The following is a 16,975-nucleotide window of genomic DNA, read 5'->3' on the forward strand; positions in this document are numbered from 1 at the left end:
TTACTTTCGTTTTTTCTTTTTAGATCATCCAATTATGATGGGTTTTGAACCCCTTGTGAACCAGAGGCTACTTCCACCTACCTTCCCTCGATATGCAAAAATAATTAAAAGAGAAGAAATGGTCAGCTATTTTGCAAGATTAATAGATAGAATAAAAACTGTCTGTGAGGTTGTGAATTTAACAAATTTACATTGTATCCTGGTAAGTACAAATCTCTGTTCCTGAATATAACTTCCATTTAAAAAAATGGATACATAATAATTGTACATATTTATGGGGTAGCTTTGGTTTAACAACAAATAGTTGATCACTTTATAGACACTGACCAAGGGTAAATACTACTCTTTGTCTATTTTCTGTGATAGCTAGAGGATTAAGTGGTTCATAAATATTATACATACATACATTCTATTTAATCCTCAAAGGTTTTACACTATTTTAGAGATTAAGAAGCTGACATTGAAAGGTTAGATAATTCATCCAAGATTTGTTTTGAGACAGGATCTCACTCTGTTGTCTAGGCTGGAGCGCAGTGGTGTAATCTTGGCTCAAAGCGATCTTGAACTCTTTTTTTTTTTTTTTTTTTTGTGGAGATGGAGGACTTGATCTGTCACCTAGGTGACAGTGCAGTGGCACGATCTTAGCTCACTACAGCCTTGACCTTCTTGGCTCAAGCGATCCTTCTGCTTCTCAGCCTCCCAAGAAGCTGGGACCACAGGCATGTACCACCACACCCAACAATATTTTAGTTTAATCATTATTTTTGTAGAGATGGGGTCTCACTATGTTACCCAGGCTGGTCTTGAACTCCTGGGTTCAAGCAGTCCTCCCACTTCTGCCTCCCAAAATGCTGGGTATGCAGGTGAGAGCTACCGTGCTCTGCCAACCTTGAACTCTTGAGGTCAGGTGATCCTCCCACTTCAGCCTCCCAAGTAGCTGGGAGAGACACATACCACTAGAGCTGGCTAAATTTTTTTTTTTTTTTTTTTGAGATGGGGTTTCCCTCTGTTGCCCAGGCTGGAGTGCAGTGGTGTGATCTCGGCTCCCTGCAACCTCTGCCTCCCAGACTCAAGCTGTCATTCCACATCAGCCTCCCAAGTAGCCAGGGCTGCAAGCGTGTGCCACCATGCATGGCTAATTTTTTGTATTTTTGGTAGAGATAGGGTTTCACCATTTGCCCAGGCTCGTCTCTGACTCCTGAGCTCAAGTGATCCACCTGCTTCAGCCTCCCAAAGTGCTAGGATTACAGGTGTGAGTCACTGCACCCAGTCAACTTTTAAATTTTTATTTATTGTGGAGACAAGGTCTCACCATGCTGCCCAGGCTGGTCTCAAACTCCTGGACTCAAGCAGTCCTTCCATCTTGGGCTCCCAAAGTGCCAGGATTATAGGCATGGGCCAGTGCACTTGGCCTCACCTTAGTTTTAAGAGTGGGGATTGAACTCTGGATTCTGTCTTCAAAACATGTAAATGTGTAATATGTATGCTGGTATACATAAACATATGTATTTAAGTGTGTGTGTTTGTTTATATATAAATATATATATGTATGTATGTGTATAATTTTTATATATATATAATTTTTTTTTTTTGAGACGGAGTCTTGCTCTGTTACCCAGGGTGGAGTGCAGTGGCACGATCTCGGCTCACTGGAAGCTCCAACTCCCAGGTTCACGCCATACTCCTGCCTCAGCATCCTGAGTAGCTGGGACTACTGGCGCCCGCCACCACACCCAGCTGATTTTTTGTATTTTTAGTAGAGACGGGGTTTCCTTGTGTTAGGCAGGATGGTCTCGATCTGCTGACCTCGTGATCCGCCCGCCTCGGACTCACAAAGTGCTGGGATTACAGGCATGAGCCACCGTGCCGGGTCTTAAGTGTGTATATATATACTTTTACATATAAAAATAGGATCATGATGTTTGGTAACCTGCTTTTTAAAATTGCTTGTCTCTGTATCATGGACATCTTCCTTTCCATGTCAACAAATACATGACAAATTCTACATTATTTTAATGGCTGTGTGGTATTCCATTTTAAGCATATATTACAGGTTTTTTCATTTCATTCATTTAAATTACATTTAGGTAATTTTCAGTGTTACAAACAATACTAAGATGAACATATGTATAAGTAAATCTTTTTATTATATGCTTCCTTTCCCCTTAAGATAAATTCCTAAAAAACGAAGCTGCTAGGTACATTTTTAACTATCATATTTTGGATTAATATTTTTTATGGGTTGAAATGTAGAAAAACAGGGCTCATTTTAAGAACATTCAGAGATGGAGCTTTTTTTTTTGTTTTTTGTTTTTTTCTCCTGTACCTGCTGACAGCAGAAAAGCTTTTTAATTAGTACGGTTATAGTAGCACATGTAAGGTTAGTAGGAAAGGTAGAAAATGTGCAAGACAGTACTGTTGTTCTGAGGACGTAAGTACACTGACGTCTGTGGCATAGCTAGGCATTTGAGTGTTACCTTACACGCCGAGGTATGGAATTGCCAGCCCCATGTCATTTCCTCTGTGAAATCTTCCCCTTTGGTTGCTGGTTGCCACTGTACCTGTGTTCCTTGAGATCACACAGTATATAGTTTATACTCCCAGCATTTAGCAGCAGTCTCTGGGAAATAGTTGATAGTAAAGATTTGTGCTTTTGTTTATGTTCTTTATTTTTCCTTCTATTAATTTTTTTGTCATTAAAACCCAGCTTAAGTCTTCATTCTTTTAATAAACTTTCACTCATTATGCCTTTAATACCTTACGTTGCATTTGCTTTCTTATACTGTGTTATAAGAATCAGAATTTTAAAAGTTCCTAGGAAAAAGATCACAGACAGTTTTACATCTAAACAAACTAAGGTTCAGAGGTTCTAAAGTAACCAAATTAGATGACTATAATAGCATATCTGGAATGAGAATATATATTTTCTTACTCTTTTCTGCCACATTGACTTTTTTTTTATCGTAATTGTTACATGGATATACATTTGTGTTCACTAGATTAATTGCAAGGTCTTTAGGTAAAATCAACCTATAAACCCATATCAACCATAAGGTAATATGTTTTTAATGTATATGGTTGTTTTACCAGTTGTGTCGGTAGGCAAACGGACTTTAAAATATTTTTTTTAGTAAGCAGCAGGGCTGACTTGGGTTGTGACAGGCTCCTGATATTGAAGGCTAAGTTGTCTGCCATTATTGTCGGTCAATTTCGCTGAGCCCTCTGAGGAAACCATGGCCCATTGCAGGTACCTTAGGGAGACCCACATGGGTTCTAACCAAGGGTAGGTAGCTGAGGCATTGTCAGTGATCCTTTAGACTTTTCTCAGCAAGCTGCAGGATTTCTTAATAAAGGGCTTGATCACATAGATGCCTGAATAGGCATTTATTCTGGTTTCGGTTTCTGAAGAGCTGCTATCCCAAGCCCAAATAGTTATCATTAACAAATCCAAGTATTAAAATACATACATTACTATTTAACTATAAAATTTGGAAGATGCAGAGAACTGTGAAGATGATAAATAACTGCTGTCCCACCCTTTATAGATGTTAGCATTTCAGTGTATTTTGTCATCTGGTTTTACATCTACATATAAACCTGTATCTCTTCATTTTTAGATAAATTTCTTTAAAAACAATTTTATGTTTGGGGGTACATATGAAGGTTTGTTGCATAAATAAACACGCATCTCAGGGGTTTGTTGTACATATTATTACATCACCCATGTATTAAGCTCAGTACCCAATACTTATCTTTTCTGCTCTTCTCCCTCCTCCTACCCTCCCCACTCAAGTAGATCCCAGTGTCTCTTGTTTCCTTCTTTGTGTTCATAAGTTCTTACCATTTAGCTCTCACTTGTAAGTGAGAACATGCAGGATTTGGTTTCTCTTCCTGCGTTAGTTTGCTAAGGATGATAGCCTTCAGCTGTATCCATGTTCCCACAAAAGACACGATCTCGTTCTTTTTTATGGCTGCATAATATTCCATGGTGTATATGTAACACAATTTCTTTCTTTCTTTTCTCTTTTTTTTTTTTTTTTTTTTTTGAGACAGAGTTTCGCTCTTGTTGCTGAGGCTGGAGTGCAATGGCATGATCTCGGCTCACTGCAACCTCTGCCTCCTGGGTTTAAGCGATTCTCCTGCCTCAGCCTCCCACGTAGCTGGGATTTAGCTGGGATTACAGGTGTGCCCCACCATGCCTGGCTAATTTTTGTGTTTTTAGTAGAGACACGGTTTCATCATGTTGGCCAGGTTGGTCTCGAACTCCTGACCTCAGGTGATTGGCCTGCTTCGGACTCCCAAAGTGCTGGAATTATAGGTGAGAGCCACTGCTCCTGGCTGTACCACAATTTTTTTATCCAGTCTGTCATTGATGGGCATTTAGGTTGATTCCATGTCTTTGCTATTGTGAACAGTGCTGCAGTAAACATTCGTGTGCGTGTGTCTTTGTGGTAGAATGCTTTGTATTCCTGTGGGTACATACCTAGTAATGGGACCGCTGGGTCAAATGGCGGTTCTGCTTTTAGCTCTTTGAGGAATTGCCATACTGCTTTCCACAATGGCTGGACTAATTTATACTCCTACCAACAGTGTATAAGAGTTCCCTTTTCTTTCCAACCTCACCAGCACCTGTTACTTTTTGACTTTTCAATTGCCATTCTGACTGCTGTGAGGTGGTATCTCGTGGTTTTGATTTGCATTTCTCTAATGATGAGTGATATTGAACTTTTTTTCATATGCATGTTGGCTGCACGTATGTCTTCTTTTGAGAAGTATCTATTCATGTCCTTTGTCCACTTTTTAATGGGGTTGTTTTTCTCTTGTAAATTTAAGTTCCATATAGATGCTGGATATTAGACCTTTGTCAGATGCATAGTTTGCAGATATTTTCTCCCATTCTGTAGGTTGTCTGTTTACAGTTTCGTTTGCTCTGCAGAAGCTCTTAAGTTTAATTGGAACCCGTTTGTCAATTTTTGCTTTTGTTGTGATTGCTTTTGGTGTCTTTCTCATGAAATCTTTGCCTGTTCCTTGGACCAGGGTGATATTGCCTAAGTTTCCTTCCAGGATTTTTATAGTTTTGGGTTTTACATTTAAGTATTTAATGTAAAAAATAATAATTAAAAAAAATACTTGAGTTGATTTTGTATATGATGTAAGGGGTCCAGCTTCAGTCTTCTGCATTATGGCTCAGTTATTCTAGCACCATTTATTGAGTAGGGAGTTTTTTCCCTATTGCTTGTTTTTGTCAACTTTGTCAAAGATCAGATGGTTGTAGATTAGTGGCCTTATTTCTGGGCTCTCTATTCTGTTCCATTGATTGGTCTATGTGTCCGTTTTTGTACCAGCCAGTACCATGCTGTTTTGGTCATTGTAACCTTATAGCATAGTTTGAAGTCAGGTAATGTGATTCTTCCAGCTTTGTTCCTTTCACTTATGAATGCCTTGACTATTCAGCCTTGTTTTTGGTTCCATATAAATTTTAAAATAATTTTTTCTAGTTCTATGAAGAATGTCATTGGTAGTTTGATAGGAATAACATTGAATCTGTAAATTGCTTTGGGCAGTATAGCCATTTAAATTATATTGATTCTTCCTGTCCATGAGTGTGGGATGTTTTTCCATTTGTTTGTGTCTCCTCTGATTTCTTTGAGCAGTGTTTTGTAATTCTCATTGTAGAGATTTTTTTACCTCCCTGGTTTGCTGTATTCCTAGGTGTTTTTTTTTTCTTTTTTGGGGCAGTTGTGAATGGGATTGTCTTTCTGATTTGGCTCTCAGTTTTGTTGTTGGTGGTGTATCAGAATGCTAGGGAATTTTGTACATTAATTTTATATCCTGCAACTTTGCTGGTTATTCATCAGCTGAGGGAGCTTTGAGGCCAAGACTGGGGTATTTAGATAAAGAATAATGTTATCTGCAGATAGAGATAGTTTTACTTCCTCTCTTCCTATTTGGATGCCCTTTATTTCTTACTCTTGCCTGATTGCTCTGGCTAGGACTTCTAATAATATGTTGAATAGAAGTGGTGAGAGAAGGCATTCTTGTCTTGTGCCGATTTTCAAGGAGAATGCTTCCAGCTTTTGCCCATTCTGTATAATGTTGGTTGTGGGTTTGGCATAGATGGCTCTTATTGTTTTGAGGTGTGGTCCTTCAATACCTAGTTTATTGAGAGTGTAACATGAAGGGGTATAAAATTTTATCAAAAGGCTTTTCTGCATCTATTGAGATAATCATGTGATTTTTGTCTTTAGTTCTGTTTATGTGATGAATCACGTTTATTGATTTTTTTGTGTGTTGAACCATCCTTGCCTCCCAGGGATGAAGCCTACTTGATCGTGGTCAATTAGTTTTTTGATGTGCTGCTGGATTCAATTTGCAAGTACTTCGTTGAGGATTTTTGCATCAATGTTCATCAAAGATACTGGCCTGAAGTCTTCTTTTTTTGTTGGGTGTCTGCCAGGTTTTGGTGTCAAGATGATGCTAGCCTCATAGAAGGAGTTGGGGAGAAGTCCCTCCTCAGTTTTTTGCAATAGTTTCTGTAGGAACGGTACCAGCTCTTCTTTGTATATCTGGTAGAAATCACCTGTGAATCCATCAGGTCCTGGCCCTTTTTTTTTTTTTTTTTGGTTGGTAGGTTATTTATTACTCATTCCATTTTGAAGCTTATTACTGGTCTGTTCAGGGAATCAATTTCTTCCTGGCTCAGTCTTGGGAGGGTGTTTATATCCAGGAATTTATCCATCTCTTCTAGGTTTTCTAGTTTGTGTGTGTGGAGATGTTCATAGTAGTTTCTGATGATTGTTTTTATTTCTTTAAGGTCAGTGGTAGTATTCCCTTCATCATTTCTAATTATGTTTATTTGGATCTTCTCCCATTTCTTCTTAATTAGTCTAGCTAGTAGCCTATTTTATTAATTTTTTTCAAAAAACTAATTGCAGGATTTGTTGATCTTTTGAATGGGTTTTCATGTCTTGATTTCCCTCATTTCAGCTCTGATTTTTGTTAGTCCTTGTCTTCTACTAGCTTGGGGATTTTTTGTTCTTGGTTTCTCTGATTCTTTGAGTTGTGAAGTTAGGTTGTTTGAGATCTTTCTAACTTATTGATGTGGACAATACATGCTATGAATTTCCTTCTTAACACTGCCTTAGCTGTGTCCTAGAGATTCTGGTATGTTGTATCTTTGTTCTCATTGTTTTCAAAGAACTTCTTGATTTCTGCCTTGATTTCATTATTTACCCAAAAGGCATTCAGGAGCGTGTTGTTTAATTGACACATAATTGCATGGTTTTGAGTGATTTTCATTGTGTTGACTTCTATTTTTATTACGCTGTGGTCCAAGAGTATGTTTGGTATGACTTCAGTTCTTTTACATTTGTTGAGTATTGTTTTATGTCCAATTATGTGGTCAATTTTAGAGTATGTGCCATGTGGTAATGTGAAGGATGTATATTCTGTTGTTTTGAGTGGCGACTTCTGTAAAGGTCTATCAAATCCTTTTGCTCCAGTGCTGAGTTTAGGTCCTGAATATCTTTGTTAATTTTTTGTCTAGATGATCCATCTAATACTGTCATTGGAGTGTTGAAGTCTCCCACTGTTATTGTGTGGGAGTTGTGTCTCTTTGTAGGTCTTTAAGAACTTGCTTTAGGAATCTGAGTGCATATATATTTAGGATAGTTAGGTTTTCTTGTTGAATTGAACCCTTTACCCTTATGTTATACCCTTCCTTGTCTTTTTTGATCTTTGTTGGTGTGAAATCTGTTTTGTCTGAAATTAGGATCGCAACCCCTGCTTTTTTCTGTTTTCCATTTGCTTGGAAGATTTTCCTCCATCCCTTTATTTTGAGCCTATGAGTGTCATTATGTGTGAGATGAGTCTCTTGAAGACAGCACATGAGTAGATCTTGCTTTTTTATCCAGCTGTCACTCTGTTTTTCAAGTAGGCCGTTTAGCCCATTTACATTCGGGTTAGTATGATATGTGTGGATTTGATCCTGTCATTATGGTGTTAGCTGGTTATTGTGTTGGCTTGTTTTTGTGGTTGCATTATAGTGACTCTAGTCTGTGTGTTTAAGTGTGTTTTTGTATTAGCTGGTAGTAGTCTTGCATTTCTATATTTAGTGCTCCTTTCAAGATCCTCTTGTGAGGTAGGACTGGTGGTAATGAAGTCCCTCAACCTTTGCTCATCTGTAAAGGATCTTATTTCTCCTTCACTTAGGAAGGTTAGTTTGGTGGAATATGAAATTCTTGGTTGAAGATTTTTAAAAGAATGTTGAATATAGGCCCCCAGTCTCTTCTTGTAGGGTTTCATCTGAGAGGTCCCCGTTTAGCCTGATGGGGATCCCTTTTTAGGTTACCTGCCCTTTCTTTGTAGCTGCCTTTAACATTTGTTTCATTTCGACTTTGGAAAACCTGAGGATTGTATGCTTTGGGGATGATCTGCTTGTGTAGAATCTTGCAGGACTTTTCTGTATTTCCTGAATTTGAATGTTGGCTTCTCTAGCAAGGTTGGGGAAGTTTTCACGGATAATACTCAGAAATATATTTTCCAAGATGTTCACTTTCTCCCCCTCCCTTTCAGAGATGCCAGTGATTCAGAGTTGGCCTCTTTCCGTAATCCCATACTTCTCAGAGGTTTTTTTCATTCCTTTTTATTCTTTTTTCTTTGTTTTTGTCTGACTGTCTTATTTCAGAGAACCAGTCTTCAAGTTCTGAGATTCTTTCCTCACCTCGGTTTATTTTGCTGTTAATACTTGTGATTGCATAGTGAAATTCTTGTATTTTTCAGCTCTGTCAGACTTTTTAGTTTCTTTTTTATGCCAGCTATTTTATGCCAGCTATTTTATCCTTCCGCTCCTGTATCGCTTCATTATGATTCTTATTTTTCTTGGATTGGGTTTTGCCATCCTCCTGAATCTCTATGATCTTTGGTCCTGTCCGTATTCTGAATTCTATTTCTGTCATTCCAGCCATTTCAGCCTGGTTAAGAACTCATGTTGGAGAACTGGTGCAGTCATTTGGAGGACATATGACACTCTGGCCATTTGAGTTACCGTAGTTCTTGCATTGGTTCTTTCTCATCTGTGTGTGTGGATGTTCCTGTAACTGCATTGTAGATTGAGTATAGTCAATAGACTTCTTTTCTGGATGTTTTCACTGGGCCGAGGCTTTCTGTAGGGTCTTTATTTGAAGCTGACTTCTTGTCTCCGGTTTCAGAGTGGGGGATGTTAGTGAGGTACTTTTGGTGTTGAAGCTTTGGCATGTGATCCAGCAGGTGACACTTAGGCTTATTTGATCACTTGGTAGACTCTTGCTCAGAAACCCGTATCTTTTGGTCTTTCCCTGTAGTCAGCAACAGTCAGTAATGTGCATCTAGTTGACTTGGTTACTTGGAATTTATTTCTGTGAAATAGGAACTAAAGTTCTGCCATGACTTAGTAAATTATTGTTGGTATTATTTTTATGGTATACAAATTTAATAGTGGTATCCACATAATTCCATGATTGGTCAGTTTTTTTAAGAAAAGTTTTTAGAGTCTAGAATTATCCATTGTCCCTTTTATACAATTAAACAATTTCTATAGAAATAATCTTTATTTGTCATATTTTAACTCTGGTACTATGTCATTTCCAGAAGGTCTAGTAAAAATTATACTCTATATGATGAAGTATTTTTAGCTTTTATTTAATCTATTAATGTCACTGCTTTTTCTTTATGTATCTATTAGGATTTTTTCTGTGAATTTAGTGAACAGTCACCATGTGTTCTTTCAAGATCTCTGTTACAGGTAAGTTCCACTTAGTCTCAAAATACTTCTTTAAACATTATATGTGTATTGACATTGTTTTATTGGTTGATTGAACAAAAAGTAGATGCTTTTAAAGAATTTTCCAGTTAGTGTTGTGTATTTTTTAATTGAAGTATTAACTTTAAGCATTAGACATTCATCAAGGTCATATCCTAGGTCATAAAACAAACCTCAGTAATTCAAAAACAATCAAAATCACACAAAGTATCTTTCTTATTTTAGAATTAAACTAGTAACCAACAAGAGAAAGGTATCCAGGAAAATCTCCAAATATTTTGAAATTAAACAACTTGTAAGTAACACATGAGTCAAAGACAGAAGTCTTGAGGGGAGTTCAAAAATATTTTGAACTGAATGAAAATCAAAATATAACATACCAAAATCTGTGAGCTACAACTAAAGCAGTACTTAGAGGGAAATTTGTAGCATTGCATTTTTTTGTTTTGTTTTTGTTTTGAGATAGTCTCATTCTGTTGCCCAGGCTGGAGTGCAGTGGCATGCTCTTGTCTCACTGCAATCTCCGCCTCCGGGTTCAAGTGATTGAACCGGGTTCAGGTGCTAGATTGTGCCTCAGCCTCCCGAGTAGCTGGGATTACAGGCGCACACACCATGCCTAGCTAATTTTTGTATTTTTAGTAGAGATGGGGTTTCACCACATTGGCCAGGCTGGTCTCAAATGCCCGACCTCAGGTGATCCACCCGTCTCGGCCTCCCAAAGTGCTGGGATTACAGGTGTGAGCCACCGTGCCTGGCCACGTTAAATGTTTATATGAAAGGAAAGTATGCCTGGCATGGTGGCTCACACCTGTAATCCCAGCACTTTGGGAGGCTGAGGTGGGTGGATGACTTGAGTCCAGGAGATCAAGACCAGCCTAGGCAACATGGCAAAACCCAGTCTACAAGAAATGAGCTGGGTGTGGTGGTGCATGCCTGTGGTCCCAGCTACTCAGGAGTCTCCTACCTCAGCCTCCTGAGTAGCTGGGATTACAAGCATGCGCCACCATGCCCAGCTAATTTTGTATTTTTAGTAGAGACAGGGTTTTTCCATGTTGGTCAGGCTGCTCGAACTCCCAACCTCAGGTGATCCGCCCGCCTCAGCCTCCCAAAGTGCTAGAATTACAGGCGTGAGCCACTATGCCCAGTCAATAATTTTAATTTTATTATAACTCAGTTCATTAATAGAATACAAAGATAAGTGTATAAGGATGTTAAAAATATTCATTGTAAGCTTAAAAAAAAAAGTAAAGAAGTTTTTATGTCCATTCACAAAAAAATTCAAGGAAGCAACTGCTGTTTTCCCAGTTGAGAGTCATAACATTCCCTATCTGCGGTCCTCGCAGGCTGCAGGGAGGAGGTCATCCAAGGCTGCCTCTGTAGCTAATAACCTATCAGAAGACCTTAGGTTATAAAACCATCCACTCAAGTGTTAGGAGGAGACAGTTTTTATCTATTCACTGAAAGTAAGTAAGAAATGTTAGATGAAAAAAAGCATTAATTAAAGACACTGAAGGAATTACAGTCCAGCAATTTATTATTCTTATTTTTTGAGACAAAGTCTCACCCTGGGCGACAGAGTCTGAGGTTGGAGGATTGCTTGAACTGGGAAGTCCAGGCTGCAGTGATCTGTGATCCCACCACTGCGTTCCACCTTGGGCAACAGAATCAGAACCTATCTCAAAAAAAAAAAAAAAAAAAAGTCTACAGTTAGTAATTTAAGCTACCACTGTATGAGACCAGAAAAAGAAGAACAAATTAAAGTAAACAGAAGGAAGGAAATAATGAAGAGCAGAAATTAGTAAAATATGGAACAGAAAAACAGTGGAGAAAATCAGTGCAACCCAAAGCTCATTCTTTGAAAATATTCATGAAGTCAATGAACCTCTAATGAGACATAAGAAGAGAAAAATAGAAATAACTAATATCAAGAATGAAAGAAAGGGTATCATTACAGACTCTGTAAACATTAAAAGGATAGTAATGGGATATACAACTCTATCCATAAATGCAGAAGCAGATAAAATGGACCTATTCCTTTAAATGTAGATACAAACTACCAAAACTCACTCAAGAAGAAACAGATAATTTGAATAATTTCTTATCTGTTAAATAAATTGAACTTATAGTTAAAAACCTAACGATGCAAACTCCAGGCCAGCTCCTTGCAGTGTTTTCCAGAAAATAAAAGAGGCAAGAACACTCATATGAGCCAGAATTTACTCTATCAAAACCAAACCAAAATTACAAACATGGAAAACTATAGACCATAGTTTCCTCATGAACACAGATGTAAAAATCTTATTCCACGAACACAGATGTAAAAATCTTCAATAAATTATTAATGAGTCAAATTGAACAATATATAAAAAGAGGTAGTACACCATGACCAAGTGAGATTCATCCTAAGAATCAAGCCTGGTTCACCATTTGAAAATTGGTCAGCATAATACACCGTATTATCTAAAATCTTAGTATATTCACAGAAATCATTTGACAAAATTCAACATCCATTCGTGATTTGAAACTCTTAGCAAAGCTAGATACAGAAGAGAACTTCCTAAACCTGATAAAGGAGATATACAAAAATACCCTACAGCTAACATCATACTTAATGATGAAAGACTAAATGACTTCTCCTCCAAGAATGGGAAGAAGATAAAGATGCCCACTTCGCTCTTATTCAACATTGGAAATCTTAGCCAGTGCAATAAAGCAAGAAAAAGAAATAAATGACATGCAGATTGGAAAGGAAGAAAAAATACTGTCCACTTGGAGATGACATGATTTTCCATGTAGAATGCCCATGGAATTTACAAGGAAGTTCCTAGAACTGATTAGTGAATTTAATGAGATGATAGGATATGAAGTCATTATACAAAAAGCAGTTGTAATTCTATATACTTGAAATGAACAATGGGAGATCAAAATTTAAAAACCGAACTATTTACACTGACATAAAAAAATGAAATACTTAGGTGCAAATCTCATATGGTTAATATTCAACAGTATTCAGTATATTAAATATTCAAATCCAGCATGGAAAATATTAGGGAAATGCAAATTAAACCACAGAAATACTATCCACCTTTTAGAATATCTTAAAAAAAAAAAAAAATCTGGCCAGGCGCAGTGGCTTCATGCCTGTAATCCCAGCACTTTGGGAGGTGGAGGTGGGTGGATCACAAGATCAGAAGTTCAACATCAGCCTGGCCAAGATAGTAAAACCCCACTGTACTAAAAATACAAAAATTAGTCCAGCATGGTGTCAGGTGCCTGTAATCCCAGCTACTTGGGAGGCTGAGGCAGAGAATTGCTTGAACCTAGGAGGCAGAGGTTGCAGTGAGCCAAGATCACACCACTGCACTCCAGCCTGGGCAACAGAGTGAGACCCCATCTCAAAAAAAAAAAATGTGATAATACCAAGTGCTGACGAGGATGTATTTGGTGATAGGAATGTAATGTGGTTCAGCTACTTTGGAAAATAGCTTGGCACATTCTTATAAATTAAACATGTAGCTCACACTCCTAGTTGATTGCCTAAGAGAAGTGAAATTTGATATTCTTCTGGAAACCTCTGCAAATGTGCAGAGCTGTTTGTTCATGATCATCAAAAACAGACAACCCCATGTTCTTGAGCTGGTCAGTGTGGTACATACTGTGGATAAACATACTGTGGTACCTGCACAGAGGAATACTACTCAGAAATAAAATGAAGTATAATACACTTACCAATGCCAACGAATCTCAACTGCTGGGTGAAAGAAGCCGGACTTAGAAGGCTATATGATTTCATTTTAATGACATTCTGGAAATGGCAGAACGATAGAGTTGGAGAGCAGATCAGTGGTTGCCAGGGGTTTGGGGCGGTAGGAGCGTTTGACCACAAAGGGATCCCATGAGGGAATGTTTTTAGGGTGATACAGGTTGTTCTGTATCTTGATTGTGAGACTGATTTGAAAAACTATGCTTTTGTTAGACTTGTAACTGTACAACAAACATGTAAGTTTTACTATATGTGAATTTAAAATAAAATTTAAAAACAGTATTAGGAAATCAAGGTATGGTATATTAAATATTAAATTACAGTGGATTGTTAAGGGAAGGAAATTAAAACATTATTAAATGCAAATTGTTTTAAATTTTTTCATGTTCAAATATTTGTATATGTTATTTAAATATTTAAATATTTGTATATGTTACAAAACATTCCTTAGAGGTAAACATAGGATTATCAAATAACATTTATAGCCATTTACTGTTTCATAGTTTATGAAGCATTTTTTAATACATTAGCTATTTGACATAATCTGATTAGTCAGTTTATTTTGACTATTTTAATATTACTACTCTTAGGAGATTTTTATTTCTGTACATTTTTTATTCTACATCAGAATTCACCTTCAATAAGGATTAATAAGTAACACTCTTTGTGGAGACAGCAATTTATAAAAAATTTTCACGAACTTTTTATATTTTAATCACTTGTGTAGTCTGTGGTATTTATCAGTATACTCATTTCATAGTAATGACAACTCTGTGCGTGACACCATAACTAATATGTAACATTTGTTTTAAGACCACTTTCCTGGTGGATAACAAAAAGGTCTTTGGAACTCATCTCATGCAAGACATGGTGAAAGATGCACTTCGGTCTTTTGTCAGTCCTCCGGTGCTTTCCCCCAAGTAAGTATTGTAAGACATTTTAGAGTTGTATGTGCTCCTTTAAAAAGCCAACTTCTCTGTACTCCTTTATAGCCAAAGTATCAAAATTGTTTGGGATCAAATCTCCATGTAAAAGTAACTTAATCGTGTTAAAATTAACTGATCTCTGCCACATTGTTTAGATTAAAACTAAGGTTTTTATGAGGTTGACAAAATTTCTGATAACTCCTCTAAGTTTTTTGTCTCCAGTGTAAGTGCTTCAACTTTGCTCCAGTAGAGGGACTGCCCCGAAAACATGCTGCCATCAGAGGCTGAAAAGGATTGCATGCAGAAAGAAGCATCATTTGATTTGGCATTCTGAGAAATACCAGGCTTTTCCAGTGGGGAAGGAAAGAAAGGAGTCATTATTTCTTAACAAAGCACTTACACACTTTGTTAAAAAATATATACGCTTAACAAAGTGTATCTTTTCCACTGAAAGATACACGATGGCTTTCTATCACCAATTACTTCATGGTAGATCTAACTAATTCTATATAATGACCTCCAAATATTTCATAATAAATGTTGAGTATCTCTTATCCAAAATGCTTTGGACCAGAAGTATTTTAGATTTCTGATGTTTTTGGATTTTGAAATATTTGCATGTACATAATATCGCTCAGGCTGGAGTGCGGTGGCATCATCTCAGCTTACTACAACCTCCGCCTCCCAGGTTCAAGCGATTCTCCCACATCAGCCTCCCGAGTAGCTGAGATCACGGGTGCATGTCACCATGCCCAGCTAATTTTTGTATTTTTAGTAGAGATGGGCTTTCACTGTGTTGGCCAGGCTGGTCTCAAACTCTTGACCTCAAGTGATCTGCCCACCTTGGCCTCCCAAAGTGCTGGGGTTATAGGCTTGAGCCACTGCACCGGCCTGATATGTTTCTTTTACATGGTGGTGTAATTTTTGTTAGCTCAAATCTTTTGAAAGCAGAATTCAGCCTATTCACATTTGGTATATGCTATTGGGTCTGAGTTTTATGTTAATAAATCAACAGTATATTAATCCATTAAATAAGATGTCTTAAACAGAAATACACATAAAACAAGGTTATGCATTGATCAGTGCATGGAAATGTGACCACAGGCTCATAGGAATCTAACCCTTTATTTCCCCTGTTAGCGATGATTTAATAGTCTAATTTAGTATCTTCAGAAACTTTATGGAACGTAACTACCACAGATAATGCTAAGTAACTATATATATGGAAAAGTTTATTGTGTGGTGTTCTAGTTGTTCCACTGTTTTAAAAATTTCAGTGTTGTAGATGAGAATTCTCTTTTCCTTTGTAAGTGATTTGAAACTTCTTCTGGAGTGTTGATGAGTTTCTCTTTATTTTAGGAGTTCAGAAGTTTTACCAGAATATTCATGTGTGATTTTCAGCTAGTCCTATCTGGAATTCAGTCATTAAAGACTCAAGTTTTCAGTCAGATCATTTGTCCCTGTTATTGCTTATTTATTGCTTCACTTTCATCTGTTTTGTTTTTTCCTTTTTTAGAGCTCCTAGCATACTAAGTCTTCTAGAGCTCCCTTACCTATGACTCATGACATTCGTCTCCTAGTTATTTTTGCTGTGTTGTGAGAAAGTTCTTCCTCTTGATCTTCAAGGCTACTAATGAACATATTTTTCTACTGAATTTTTAAATTTGAAAATCATCATCTTTAGATTGAGAGAGCCTTTTTAAAGTGCTTTATTTTAATCTCAGGTAATTTTCTTGCTTTAGGGTTAAAGATGTAGTGAACCTTCAGCACTTCCCATTTCACCAAATGCCTGTTCCAGGTGTTCACCTTTTTCTTTCTCCTGGGTGCTGGTTGCACTGTCTTTTCCATTGTGTGACCTTGGCTCTGTTTATCAGATAAGGAACACCGTAAAGGAAACCACTTTGTGAGAAGAGATGAGGTGCCAGAGATGTTTAGGTGATTTATAACCAATGGTGAGGAGTGGGGATACAGAAAAAATTAGGATCTTGTATAGTGTTTTCTTTGTAATGACTGTTATGAGCACAGTCCATGAGGAGATCAGTTGTAGGAAAATATGACACTGAAGTGGGGTCATGAAAAAGTAGGGCCTTGGACTTTTCCTTTTCTCCTTGCTAATTTGATCTTACTGGATCCAACTCTGATTGTTCAAATATAGATCTATAGGAATTGGAAATATCACAAATGTATTGTGTGAACTACATAATAATTGTAAAATGTTTCATAATCTAATACTAGCATTCTTTAACTTAGGAATCGGTTCCATTTTCTCTTTAGTTCACCTTCTCCGTCATTTGTAGCATCTGCAGTAATTGCTGCTGCTTTCGTTTGGGCCGAATAGATTTTAATGATGTGACTATTATCTTGCAGGTGCTACCTATATAATAATCACCAGGCTAAGGACTGTATTGACTCCTTTGTTACTCACTGTGTTCGGGTAAGAGCTACAATTTGGATTGTCGTAATGGGTACTTTAAAAATCATGGGCTG

General features: G+C 37.3%; 1 protein-coding gene across 3 annotated transcripts in view; it reads left to right on the forward strand.

Annotated features, from left to right (window-relative positions):
- The window catches only part of NAA35 (N(alpha)-acetyltransferase 35, NatC auxiliary subunit), a 92,662-nt gene that overhangs the window by 57,879 nt on the left and 17,808 nt on the right, over positions 1-16,975 (forward strand). For all 3 annotated transcript variants that reach the window (XM_025360243.1, XM_025360242.1, XM_025360241.1), the window contains exons 12-15: positions 24-202; positions 9,722-9,781; positions 14,376-14,482; positions 16,856-16,922. In XM_025360243.1, the coding sequence (XP_025216028.1) occupies positions 24-202; positions 9,722-9,781; positions 14,376-14,482; positions 16,856-16,922 (413 nt within the window). The remainder of the gene's footprint in view (positions 1-23; positions 203-9,721; positions 9,782-14,375; positions 14,483-16,855; positions 16,923-16,975) is intronic.

The sequence above is a fragment of the Theropithecus gelada genome, chromosome 15 (genome assembly GCF_003255815.1).
Source record: "Theropithecus gelada isolate Dixy chromosome 15, Tgel_1.0, whole genome shotgun sequence".
NCBI lineage: Eukaryota > Metazoa > Chordata > Mammalia > Primates > Cercopithecidae > Theropithecus > Theropithecus gelada.